Below are 13,696 nucleotides of genomic sequence, written 5' to 3'. Positions count from 1 at the left end.
GAGGCGATTGAGGTGATGCTGCGAATGTGCAGAGGGATATCGTTCCAGACTGTTGGGGCTGCCACCGAGAAGCGGCGCGTAGACACGATGACCATCCTGGATCTTGGTATCAAGAGGAGGTCGTGAGTCGCGCTGCGCAGGCATCTGCCGTGTGCTGAGCTGCAAGTTGTCAATAATGAAGAAAGGTACGGCGGGCAGGCGGATATGAAGGCATCGTGGCAGAGGCAGGCGGTCTTGTATGTGACCCTACTGGCGATGGGGAGCCAGTTGAGAGCACGGTTGGGCCCCCCCCCCCCCGTTCCTCGTCTCTCCCACCGAGGGAGCAGACGATCGTGCCCCTTGACGTCAGCGGCCGTCGCTCCCACGGATCTCTTGCCCATTGGTTGGGGGGGGGGAGAAGCAGTTTGAGCCGCACGCCCACACCCACCCGCCTGGCGTTTAAATACCCCGCCCGGCAGAGCCCGAGGCAAGCCCCAAAACTCTGAACGATTGAGTGGTCCTCACTCTGAAATCCTCGTATAGACACAGTGCCGTGCATGAAGCGTGGAGTTTTCTTCTTCTTGTTGTTTTTTTTCCTCCTCCTCTCGTTTAAATTAACGGTTACAGCAACAACGACAACAACAACGCAAAAGTTGGTTCGACAACTTGGAAGAACAAGCTAGAGCAGACTGAAGTTGTGCAAACTATTAGCATTGTTTATTCTCAACGAACACCTGGTGGCGATCGACTAATTTGAGAGCCATGTGCAACACGAAAGTCACAGCTCCTGCCAGCTACCTGGAGAGGTAAACATCTCTGCTGCCGAACCAGCTGCACCACGACACCGTGATACATTGCACCGCTGTTTGGACATTGACCCTTCAATCCTTGCTAAGCGGTAATGAAACTCGACACATTTGTCACGTGGCCTTAATGAGAAGAAAAACATATATGGCAACGTTTCGAGCAATGACCCTTCTTCATAGCACAGGAAGACGGTTGAGCCTAATGCGCTATGAAGAAGGACAGTTGTCTGAAACGTCGGCAATAATATAGCTTTTCTCATGCCACAGTGTCATGATAAGCCACTTTGTTGAGCTGTTATTTGTGGCCAGGTGGCTTTTGAACAATAAGTTAATGCCTCGGTGGGCTTTGACTGGTAGGATGGGGATGGTTCAATATTGTTTGTTTATGTTTGGGTGATTTGTTTACTTTTCTTGTACTTTGCCTTCCCGTCGCGCTTTTGCACTGTTTGTTGTCATAACGTTCTAGCCCGCCCCGACTGGACATCTGTGACAAAGCTTTATAGCTTATCGGATTCCTTCAGTGTAAATACAATATTTAGATCATGTAACGGTTGGCGAATGTTGATGAATGCTGTTTCTTAATGGTGTTTGTGCGCCACTTGCCAACGCAGCGAAGCAAAGGTTGTTTCGTTAAGCGGCAAATAGCGTGCCACCAAATTGCATTGATGCGCTCGCGAAAGTGTCCCGAGTGTTGATGATGATGTTAAATACGTTGTTGGTGTTAAATTCAGGTGTGAGTCACCGCTGAGGAGGGGGCGTAGTTGGTCAGAATTTGACCGAATACATTGGCACATCCAATAAATGTTAAGCTTTGTCAACGAGACGCTGACGTTGAGTGATGAATGGTTACGTTCCCTATCGGCTATGGAAACCCTCTATGTTTTATGATCATGTACTGTAAAATAATTGTAAATAATAGTGTACAGAGAACGACAAAACACGTTTGTGCGTGACTTTAACGGTTATGTCGCTGTTATTGTAATTAATGTTCCGAAGCGAACTCAACAATTAGAAAATGATTGATGATTGTGTTTCGATAAGTAGATTTTAATTCCTGGTAATTATACATTGTTTGTATGAATGTATTTTCATTTGTAAATGCAACATTGTCAGCTTCATGTTAGCTGCTGAGCTAAAGGTGTTTTTTTTATTATCAGAATAATATTGCACTCTTAGAAAAGCCCCGCGTTACATTATCCGAGTTCAAATGTCATGTATAAGCAATACGTTAACTACAATGGCCAAATGTCGATCTATTGAACATTCACCATTGCCCAAACGCGTGCAATGGGTTGCCTGTGCATTCATAATCACAACGGGCGTCGCTCTTGGACTGGAACAAAATGTCCTGCTTGCTGCTCTGCCTGGTTAAGAGCAATGATAAAAGCTGTTCCCTGTTAGTCTCAGCGTCACCACGGGGCCCTTGGACAGGGCAGAGAGAATGCAGCAAAGGGGGGGGGGGGGTTCGAATCCGGCTCACGGCCAACACCGGCGACGATGATCTGAAGCGGTCCTGCGTCTCCCCTAGGTCGACTCAGCCTCAAATTAGTACCCGGTGCGGTGTATTAACATCACCGCTGGGGAGACAAAGGCGGCCGGGCGTGGTGCTGGCCACCCCCTCCTTGCGCCCTACGGCCCTTCCATAGGTGCCCCAACAGTCTGTGAAGGTTACACGGGGGGTCTTTGTCTTTGTTCGCTGGGTGAAGGGAGGTGAGGTCGGTGGGGGTGGTCTTGAGGGTGGTCCAAAAGAGAGAGAGAGGGGGGGTGCAGAGCAAAGTGAGGTGGAGCAGAGGATGCAAGGTATGCTGGGTTAGTCACGTCGGCCACATGACCTCCCTCCGTGTGTTCCTGTGCCTGCTTTTCATTATCACGGCTTGCGCAAGGAAGCTGCTGGGGAGGCAAGGGCGGGGTGGACGATGAACGTGTCCTGGGAGCGGGCACGGTTTCGGCTGTGGCCGGTGGAGGGGGAGGAGGAGGAGGAGGGATAACGTTGTGGGGTGGAGGGGGGGGTGCGAGGTGAATTATGACCAGGAAACGTGCCAAGGAAAAGTTGAAACCTAGGTCAGAAATCATTTTCATGCCAATTCCTCAACAACAACCCAAAAAAAAGGAGACGTGAAACGGTGAAGTAATGGGAGATGAAAAACAGAAATAAAACTGTTAAAGTATTTCACAGCGGGCTCTCGTTATAAATCAAGCTCAATCACTGGAATGGAAGAACAGATGGGATATTAAAAAAAATATATATATTTAAAAAAATATCCCCTGCAACTTTCTCCCGTCGTTTTTTCCCCCCATCACAACTGGAATTCACGAACTCGCTCAAAGCATTGGACCAGAGTCACTTTGCTCCGTTCTGCTCACTGCCCGCGGAACACGAACGTGGACGGGCGGTTTTTTTGCGTGACAGCAGTGTCCCAGGCCCAGTTCAAGTCACCATCAGCGATGATTTAATAAGTGTTCGGTGTTATAACTCGGCACCCCTTTCATCCGCGAGTTGCTTCGATGCGCCCCACTGCCGGGGAACACGAACGCAGACGAGCGTTTGACGGGCAGTGTGCCAGGCCCAGTTCGGTCACCACCAACAATGATTCACGACTGTGATATTTAATTAGCGTCCCAAAATGAAAAATTAGCCAAAAGTGATTTCCTGCTCAAATGAGCATTCAGACGGTCTTCGACTCCTGTTTACAGCCATGAGTCACTGGTGAAAATTCCACATGCTTATTGCGGAGGGTGGGAGCGGTTATATCTGCAGTGAACCCGTCGTTGACTTTCTCACAAAGTGGTATATATTTTATTGTCCCCAGAGGGATGATGGGCTGACTCAATCCCCAACCAGGATTTGAACTCGCAATTCTTGCAATCGCCAACTCTGCCGTTGAGCCACCTGGCCATGAGTTATTATTAACCAAGCGTCCTTTCATCTGAGATTGCCACGTAATTAAATAAGTGCGGAGATGTACAAAGCCAAGGCTGCGTCTTTTGTCCCTTCCATTTCTCGCTCATCCTTGTTTTTACACAACACGAGTGATGCCCGCGTTTATCACGCTTTTCGTTTACGTCACGCGCTATAAAAAATTGTTGTTTTCAAATTTCTTTTCCATTTTTTGTTATTCCATTCGCGTGGCATCCATTGATCTTATCATCCCGTAAGGATTAGAATCTCAAGGTCCGTAGGCTTGGGTCACGTGCATGGCATTCGATGTGGTTTATTTTCACTTGCGTTTCAACTGTGGCTAATGTAAATAGTTTTGAATCACAGCGAACTAAATAGGATCGTTTGAATTTTCCTTTTTTTTAATACATTAATTTAACTTTCACGTAAAATTAGAAATGCCACGTACTTCTTCATCTGCCAAGCCAAAAGCTGCATTTTTCACGGGATTTGTTTTTCTTCCACGAGCTTCTATTCTGTGACCCTTCTCTCATCGAATCCAACATACCCTCATGTCTTTATTTTACTGCATTTAGTCCATGGGCCAGAACAGATATCGGTACCTCCGAGGACAGCAGCGCATCATTTCTGCCAACTTAATGATGAGTTATTTTTTTTGCAAGTGGGTGGAAACTGGAGTACCTAGAGAATGCGCGAGGAGGCAACGCTCTATCCCCCGTACAGATGGAAATAGACGGCGATTATTCCACACTTGCTGTGTCGCCTTCCCCTGGCGAGCCAGGGTATAGCGCCTCCTCAACGCCCATGGGAAGGGAGTTTCACAACATTTGTGCGATCCGCCAAATTTATACTTTGAAGTGATCGAGACAAATACAAATGTAAGTTTACACAAAAATAAAACGCAACTAGTTGCGTGTAATTTTCCATAGTATTTTAGTTTATGGTGTACACATGTCACAACAGGTACTCATTACAGTGAGAGCATATGGAACATGACTTCATACGTCCATAATAGCCATCTTGATCTCACATCTGTTGCCAATTCAATTGTAAAAAAAAAAAATCTGAACAATAATGTTAACACGTGTAATATCCACGCCACCCCCCAGGACGAAAGGTGCTGTGTTCCACAGGTGGGTTGCTCTGCCAGTAGGCCTTGACGTTTCTGTGATGTCACGACGCCACGGTACATCCGCGACGAAACCCACGGCAGCAGCGGATGAGAGACCCGCGACTGTCGTTGATGTTTCATTGACGTAACGCTCACGATGCTCTTGATCGTTTGCAGAGCCAAGGAGATGAAGAGTCGGCTGGGCTTTCTACGGAGAAAACCCGTGACCCAAAACGAAGCTGATCACAACGGCAAATCAACTGCAGAGTAAGCCGTGCTCTCACTTGCACTCCCGCTTAGACTCGCGCGCCTGTTCCGTCCGCCACGTTAACGCAACGACGTCGTTCAGCCGCCTCCGTGTAGCCACTTTGAGCTCCAGGTCAAGCGTAGGGTGCAAGCGGCTTTGACAACGGCGAGAATGCAATTGCTCGGCAATATGTTCGAGACCGTTTCCATCAATCCGGTCTTTCGAACTGAGAGCGGTGTGCATCTATCTGTGCGTCCCTTAGCGCGTCCTAGTAGAGGAATCGCCACTCCCAAGACTGTCAAACGTAAGTATGACAGTCTTGAGAGTGTATCTGCAATGGGAGAGTCATTTGCAATGAGGGGGGGGGGCAAAATAAAATATTGTTCGTAATTCGCATTCATCCCAACGCGCTGTGAAACAGTTGACGATCCGGTGTTTCTTGGGATTATATTTGCTATTTTTTAAAATTAAAACCAGACACGTAATTTCTCTACTACCGTGCATATTCCATCCCTATCGTGCATCATGGTCCATCCTGCTATTGAAGCAAGGGTTACGATGTTTTATTTACCAAACATCAACTTCCTCTTTCCTGCCTTGCATGCTCCCATCGATTGTTATGACATCTTCAAATTTGATTCGTGTTGTTTGCGCAAGTCTGTTTCACGTCCTCACATCGCATAGTAATCATATATTTTAAACATTTCTCTCAGCATATAATCCTCCGGATCAACCCTTTGAGATGAAATATTCACGTGTCTGAAGGGGTGTCATCCGGAGGGGGGAGGGGGTGGGGGTTCGTGAAGCATGCCCCGTACTACACCTCACCATATAGAAATGCCTCGAAAGCTTACGTCACCTTCAATATATGCACGCACGCCTCCCATTGCTCACCACACCCCGCGGGGAAACGGCCACTTTGATTTGATTTGAACACGAAACGACACGAGGGAAAACGAGTCACGCTTCACTCTGTTGCTCATGTGCGGAGGATGACAAACAGGGGATGTGATTATAAGAGCCTGGGGAAGGAAGGTGGGGAGGGGAGAAGGCCCCCCCCCCCTTATTTAATTTAAGGCGAGCGACGCGAGGGGGTTATTTTGTAACACAGCATCCCCCCCCCTCCGATGTGGGACATCGTGGTCAATCGCGGTTAATCGCTGCGCGCCCACGCGTGGTGAGAGAGAGAGCGAGAAAGGCTGTTAATAACCCCATTGCCGTCGCAACGGACAGCAGCAATTTATTTTTGGCGTTTCCATCGGACGTCAATGATCACAAGTGCAATCAGAAATAGCGTGCGCTTCAAGCAGACGCAGAGAATACGGTGATTTCATTTAATTTTTTTGCTCGTGCTGTGTAACAAAAAATAAAAGCCCGTGGTAACTCGCGCGCGCGTGTGCGCAGGCACGCACACACGCACGTCTGGACGATTCCACACAGCCTGCTTGCTATTGTCAAGGACGTGTGTCTTAGCTTTGCTCTCCCGAGTAGGCACGAGAATTGTTTTTGGGGTCTCGCGCTCAGGGGCCGTAGAGTTAACCGCGTTCCGCTCGCGCTGCGTGGACATTCAATTGTCGAGGAGGGATTGCCCTGCCGCTTGCGATCCGTTTCACACAACAACGGTGCATTGGGCCCCCTGTTGAAATTGCGTGCGCCGCCAATTGACGCTGTCGCTTGTCTTTTTTTTTAAAGCCACGTTAGCTCAGCTTTGCGGTATTTTTATGTACATATATATACACATCTTCACGTGTGCACATGTTTACAGATTGCTTTGGTTTTACCTTGAGTCAATTGTAAAAAAAATTGCCGATTTTAATTTATCGCACGCACACCGCGAAATTCTATTTTATTTCGGCTTTGTATAGCGCCCTGGAAAGGGCGTTTTAAAAAGCGATGCTTTCAAATGGAAACGGAACCGTGGAATTGGTAAAAAATGCAATGGAATCGGTCAAATTTTCAATAAAAGTCGGCGCCACGTCCGAATTGGTGGAGGCAATATCAACGTGGCTTTTATAAGTCTTGCACCAGGAGGAAATGCTATTGCCATGGAGATCACAGTTGCCATGGATATGGCTATTAACCCCGCTGGACAGGTGTGACCAGAGCATTGCCGCTTGACTCACTTTCCCATCGTCGGTGCAGCCACATTGCAGCACTTCAACCCAGCTTATTGCAATTATGAGATGCCTTTCAAAATCGGGCCACGTAAATTTCGATTTAAAGCTTTCGTGACTGCAGGGATTCATCTTCTTGGTTCTTTCGGTAAAGTTACGTAGAAGGGAAATATTAAAATAATAAAAATAAAACATAATAAAATAATTCTCACGCAAGCAGCCGTCATCGGCCACAACGCAAGCAGAGGACGGCTGCTTGCGTTGTGGCCGAAACGTCGTGAGAATTATTTTATTATGTTTTATTATTTATTATTTTATTATTTCCCTTCTACATGACTTTATCGAAAGAACCAAGAAGAATCGGGCCACGGTTAAAGTTGTCCGTAAAAATGTCCCTCATTCCACAAACAAAGGTACCAACGTAGGGCATCGTGTAAAGACAAATTAAGTAATTTTATTTCAGATTCTTCCCGAACAGTATTCCCCATATCTGGACATTCACATACAGGATTTCACGGACACGAAATACAGTATATATATGCAGTCGTTCGCTCCGCACATTTATCTATTTGTTTACTTGATCGTCGCTTCGATCTGTTACTACAGAGGGCTTGACTGCAAATCGCACCACGACAATGACGTCTCTGCGAGCTGCAATTGGCCGCGATTGCAATTGAGAGGCGCCCAGCCGACGGGAGGGGAGAAAGGGCAGCGATAGTTTGAAAAGCGGCGATCAGCCGATATTATCGCGGAACGACGACGCCGGGTTTTTTTTCTGCGTGCGCGTATATTTTAGCGAACGGTGCACGTGTCCGCGCACTCCATATTATACATTTTTTTGTGTGCATCTGTCGAGGGGACGGCTCCATTCTCCGCCGACTCCCCGTCAGCTGCCGCTCGCATGCAGAAGGGTTGGAATGATTAGACCCGGCATTCAGACAATCGGTGTAGCGGGGTGAGAGAGAGAGAGAGAGAAAGCGGGAGAGGGGCGAGCGAGAGAGAGGGAGAGAGCGTAACGCCGAGCGGCGAATGTGGACAGCGGTGTCCTCGGGAGTGGTTGCGTGTCGCCGCGCGTGATGGCTCGCCTTCATCTGAGTGCCGTGTGCCTACTCGCTCACGCGCCTCCCTCCTCTCCCCCTCGTCCCGTGCACAGGCCCAGCCAGGACGAGGCGCATGCTTGGGCCGAGTCGTTGGACAAACTCCTCGTGCACAAATGTAAGTTGGCCGGCGAGGGTTGGTTTCTCCGACGTCCGCTCTCACACTTGGTCGAGAACGGTGGGGGATTCGAATAAGTTACGAAGTTCGCGCCACACTCGGAATGTTCGAGCGCATTGTAATCTTATGTTGGAAAGAGGAATTTAAGGAACTTTCGCGGGTGAATGACGCTGTTGCAACTGTTACCAAAGAGCAAATGGGATTGGGCAGGACACCCCGTGCATGGATATTAGGAACGATGGCCGATGGTCAAGACAAGGGATGGAGTGGCAGCTAAGGAATGGATCGCATCAGGGAGGGCGTCGGCTAACGATTAGCACGGTTGGCTGCGTTTGGTGCGAAAGAAGCTCAACAGACATACGTACAGATAGCAGAGGGGTGCCTTGGTCCAGTAGGGGATTGACCATGGCTGCTGCTGCTGATGACGATTGTTATCGTGTATTTGTTCAAGAGTTTAACTCGCTTGGCGTTTCAGAGATAATCCGGCTTTTAACGAACGGATGCGATGAATCGAAAGACCGCACTTAATGTGTTCTTGTTCATTTGCAGATGGGCTGGCCGCATTCCAAGCATTTCTACGAACAGAGTTCAGCGAGGAAAACATTAACTTCTGGCTGGCCTGCGAGGACTACAAAAAAACAAAGTCTGCTTCCAAGCTCACCAGCAAGGCACGCAAGATCTTCTCCGAATACATCGCAATCCAGTCTCCAAACGAGGTGAACGAACGGAAACTAAAACCACCACGAGGCACGATGTCCTCGCGACGCGGAATATTCTCGGCATGATTTTACCCCTTCTTGTTTGAAGCTGAATGTGCATGCATGCGATGGGGGCGGATGGCGGGATGAATAAGAAAATAAGTAATGAAATCTTGACGTTAAAGCTTTCATGACCGCAGGGATTCATATTCTTTGGGTTTTTCGGTAAAGCCACGTAGACATGGCTTGTACGTGGCTTTAAGAATAAAGTAATGACATATTTTTTTGTACTTCTTAAGACTGAGTAGCGGAATGTGAAGGTCGAGCGAGAAAGCCTTTGATCAGGCGCCATCTGCCCTGTGTAGAAAAACCTGTGGCCACACGGGGGCCGGGCCACCCACCCTACCCCACACCCACCCCACACCCACCCCTCCACCCCATCGTCGATCAGCACCCACTTGTGTGGCGCGCATTGAAATTGTTGGGGGGGGGGGGGAGATGCCTTTGTCAACGTTTCGTTCGAGAAAGACACCGAAAGAGACCCCCACCTTCAGACTCGTCGGCCCGATTTCAGATTTTACCCTCGGATTAAAAGTGTATGAGATTTTCGTGACTGTAACTGGTTACGCTCTGAATTGCATCACCGTAAAAATGTTCGGTGTCAATAATCGAATTGTATATTTTTTTGACGTAAAGTTCCATCAATGTAATATAATAATTATTTAAATGTAAACGTTTTTGTTCTATTTCAATTATTTAAGCAACATAATGTCGGGCGATGGTACTTTTGGCAGGAAAAGCACAGAAGTGACATCACATTTTTAAATCGATGCACAATGTAAAAATAACATGCAGTCGGATAGTCCAAAATTAAGTGGCTTAGGCCTGATTTTTAAAATTTCATTTCATATTGGTCCAAAGATTGGGAACATATCCCATATATATACGACGGATGTGCTCCCGATTTTCTGTTTCATCCAAAAAATTCTAAACTCAGGAAATTCAACATTTCGGACAATCACATTTTCTCTTTGTTTCGTATTGATCGTCATTATTATTCGCACGAAGATCTGAAAATCCCTCCACAATGGCAAATTGTCCTTAAAACTTCAAAATCAGGTTTATTTTTCTGTTTTTTAATCCAAAAAACTCATCGCTAATCTATAAACAACACCTCCGATTTTAAGCACGGTTGGCTACGTACGGCGTGAAAGAAGTTCAACATACACACAGTTGAAAGCAGCCGCACGATCCATCCAGTTGTTTACAGCGGGAGACCCGGGGGGAGAGCGCGAGGCTCGTTTGACATTTAAAGGAACGAGAGTATTAACGACGATTGAAACGTTCTGTGCCGTCGCCGCAGGTGAACCTGGACTCGTGCACGCGAGAGCTGACGGCCGCCAACCTCGTCAAGCCCACGGCGGACGCGTTCGACGTGGCCCAGAAGCGAATCTTTGGACTCATGGAGAAGGACTCTTACCCTCGCTTCCTCCGCTCGCAGCTCTACCTGGATCTGACTAAATGAGGCACACGTCACAGCCTGAGCATATACTTTTTTTACGCTACAGCAACAACAAGAATGAGAATCGAAACGGCGGTAGATTTTACCGGAAGCAAAATTTTAAACCGATTCTCCGCTCGAGCGACGGCAGACGATCGCTGCGTTTCGGTTGTATCCGAAGGCTGCGAGAGAAACGGGTTGCGACGCAATTTCGAGAGGTTAGAAGGTGGTGGGCAGGGTGATATATTTGAGTTAAATTAAGCAGGGAAGCATTTACCTATATCCTGCTATTGCTCCTATTCATTTCCGATACCGCCCTGTTCCGTAGAATGTGCCGGTTACCAGTCGCCGTCTGTGGTCAGTGCCTCACTTTTTTGCGCACTTCACTGGCCTGCAGTCGTAATTTTATTGACAAAAGGCACAACTTTTGTCGGACAATCGATGGCACGGCACTTCACACGATTCCTTTTCTCAGGAAGAAAGAACGAATGAATGAACGTCTTTAACGGTGGAACTGCGCAGAGGCGAAGTGTTCTTACATGGGACGACAGTGCAGGATTCCTTTTTAAAGTTTATTTTTATTTTTTAAACGCCATTTCGTATTGCGTTTGTACTTCAAGCATCGTTCTTAGATCAGAAGATTGATGTTCGATGCATTTTCGTGAGCTAATTCTATTTTGGTTCAACACGTAGGCTTTCGCGACCAATATTATTCATAATAGTGTTTTGGGGTTATATCGCGTAAGTAAATCCACAAAATTAACAATTTGAAAAATGTTGTGGATTTATCCTCCAACACACCGGTGGGCTAAAGTAGTAACTAATTGGCGCGTTGTTCACGTGACAAACCTTGCTGGCTGTGTCGGGTGGTGGAGGGCTACGACACATGTATACTTACGCAATCTAACCCAAAAAACTTTATTACGAATAGTTTTATTTTATTTTCACTTCCTTTCTATGTTACGTCAACGGTATGCTTGTTACGCATTTAAGCCGAAGCAAAGTGCCGATTCACGCTTTTGAAACCCCAGCGGGTTCCCACCAAACCTGCAGCCCACACAGGCCGTGGGACGACGCGGCGTCGTGGAATTGTTGCGGACACTTTCCTCTTCCGTGAAAACACCTCGTTTTTTTTTACTTACTGCACGGTGGTCCACGAAAAAAAAACTTATGAGGGTTGATAGCGGGACCCTGCAGGCCCGGAAAGGTTGGGAACGACCGCATCGAAACGATGTATCCTGCGATAAGGGTTGACGGATGCGTGAGTGTTCGTCTTGGCTGAGGACAGAAGCAGTCTGGAACTGTTTTGTATTTATTACGGTGCGTGATGGATGTGTTCGTCTTTGTGGTACTATGAGTTTTGAGGACAAAAAAAATGCGTCGCTTCTCTGTTGATGTGAACGTGCACATTTTCTATTTTTACGTGGAGACTTTCGAATCCCTGCCGTAAACGATGACGAAAAATCGGTCGCTTGTGTGCAATTTAAATTTAAAAGTAGAACAACAGCGTAGATCGATGAAGTTTAAACGCTCAATCTTAAGGCATATTTTCACGGTTGTATTATAACTTCGGCAAAGAGGCAAATGCTTTATAATAAGAACCATATTTGTACAGTAAGTGCAATATAATAAAGAAGTAACTTTTTTTTTACATTGACGGTAACTTTTGAATTTGTGTTTTATTTCTTTCCCTTTACAAGAATTTTGGAAAGTTATATTTGAAATGGGGAAAAAATGTGTACATCCGTAATAAGCTCTTGACAATGTCAATATTGTACTGAAAACAATCTTAGAATGTTTTCCTTAAAGGTGGGTATAAATGAATGTCCTGAAATTCTTTATCGGGCACTTTGAGTACCTGTGTGGAAAGGTGCGTTATAAATGTAATTTATCGTCACACCTAAACCACACATAATCGAGGCAATTGTTTATCAATTTCCTTGCCATACATTTCATCTAAAAAAATCAACCTTAAAAACAGTAACAGCCAGAATTTGTTTGAATATTTAGACGCCCGAGTACATATGTGCATTCGTGTATGACATTATTTTCGTGGGCATACACCACAGTAATTGTTTATTTAGCCGTGAACAACTGGGCTTGAGGGTGACCTGCCCAAGCACAGTAGTAGTTGTGTAGAATTTTGTAGCGACGTAGCTTTTTGATCTGGTACGCAGTTGTCCGGGGCTGAGTTCTACATTGACTTACATTGTGTGGGCGGGGAGGGGGGGGGGGCAGGGGAGGGATGGGTGGTAGGGGTTAGGGGGGGGGCACTAAAAATATTCCATGAGAAATTAAGGATTGAGTAAAGGATTTGCTAATTCTCCAAATACAGGTGTGACTCGTGAAGAGCAAATGCTAAGAAATAATTTGATTTGGTTTCCAAAGGGGTCCTCTTGGGGAATTAATTGGAAAATGCCAAAGTCAGATTCACTATCTGTGCTGGCTGCAGAGTTGTCTTGGCATTTTCTCAACTTTTTTTTCATTTTGTATGTATTTTGAAGTTCTTTCGCACCGTACGTAGCCAACCGTGCTAATTGGAGGTGCGAATTTAACTGATGTCCTTGAATTTACCATCAGTGTTAATATTTTACCGTGTCTTTTTTTTTCTTCCCATATCAACTTGTTTGACGTACACGGCGTGTGTTGTGTAAATAATTGGCACAATTCCCTCTCTGTGCACATGCTAGTCATGGTCCATGTAAGGTTGTGAAGCCACTGTGTTTCTGGTGACAATCGCATCTATGTCCGCTTACTTTTCAAGCAAGAATAAACTTTTAAACAAATACTTTGAAGTGTTTCCATGCGCACATTTTTGTTGTTCCGAACCACATGTCGAAGTACGCCATAAAATTGAGACGATGTAAGCCAGTTCAATGACTCTAGATTTTGAAGCTTTCGTGACTGCAAGGATTCATATTCTTAGGTTTTTTCAGTAAAGTCACGTAGGTAAAAAATTATAATTAATCAAAGTAAAATAAAAAATAAAATAAAAATCACGATAGCTGTCGTGCTCTAGATTTGAAGCTTGATACAGCAATCGTGCTGTGACGGTTCCACCTGAAGACGGAAGCTTGTGTTGCCTCCGAAACGTCGTGATTTTTATTTTATTTTTATTTTACTTTT

The 13,696-nt window shown here is 46.2% G+C and overlaps 1 protein-coding gene across 1 annotated transcript; it reads left to right on the top strand.

Moving 5' to 3' along the window:
* Positions 1-480: 480 nt before the first annotated feature.
* On the top strand, positions 481-13,358 carry LOC133341780 (regulator of G-protein signaling 4-like). Its single transcript, XM_061550495.1, has 5 exons — positions 481-785; positions 4,973-5,062; positions 8,310-8,371; positions 8,921-9,087; positions 10,433-13,358. Exons 1-5 carry the CDS (start codon positions 742-744, stop codon positions 10,592-10,594), a joined length of 525 nt encoding a protein of 174 aa, XP_061406479.1. The 5' UTR covers positions 481-741; the 3' UTR covers positions 10,595-13,358.
* Positions 13,359-13,696: the final 338 nt, after the last annotated feature.

Source organism: Lethenteron reissneri, chromosome 12 (assembly GCF_015708825.2).
Source record: "Lethenteron reissneri isolate LAM-NWPU_2019-01 chromosome 12, ASM1570882v1, whole genome shotgun sequence".
NCBI lineage: Eukaryota > Metazoa > Chordata > Hyperoartia > Petromyzontiformes > Petromyzontidae > Lethenteron > Lethenteron reissneri.
Note: the sequence above shows the minus strand (reverse complement) of the source record. Positions and strands in the feature narration are given on the sequence as shown.

Bases quoted from the DNA above. Each gene is read 5' to 3' on its own strand.
- LOC133341780 (XM_061550495.1), top strand. From the start codon at position 742: ATGTGCAACACGAAAGTCACAGCTCCTGCCAGCTACCTGGAGAG. The intron at 5,063-8,309 runs GTAAGCCGTGCT...TCCCGTGCACAG, and splicing joins AACGGCAAATCAACTGCAGA to GCCCAGCCAGGACGAGGCGC. The intron at 8,372-8,920 runs GTAAGTTGGCCG...GTTCATTTGCAG, and splicing joins CAAACTCCTCGTGCACAAAT to ATGGGCTGGCCGCATTCCAA.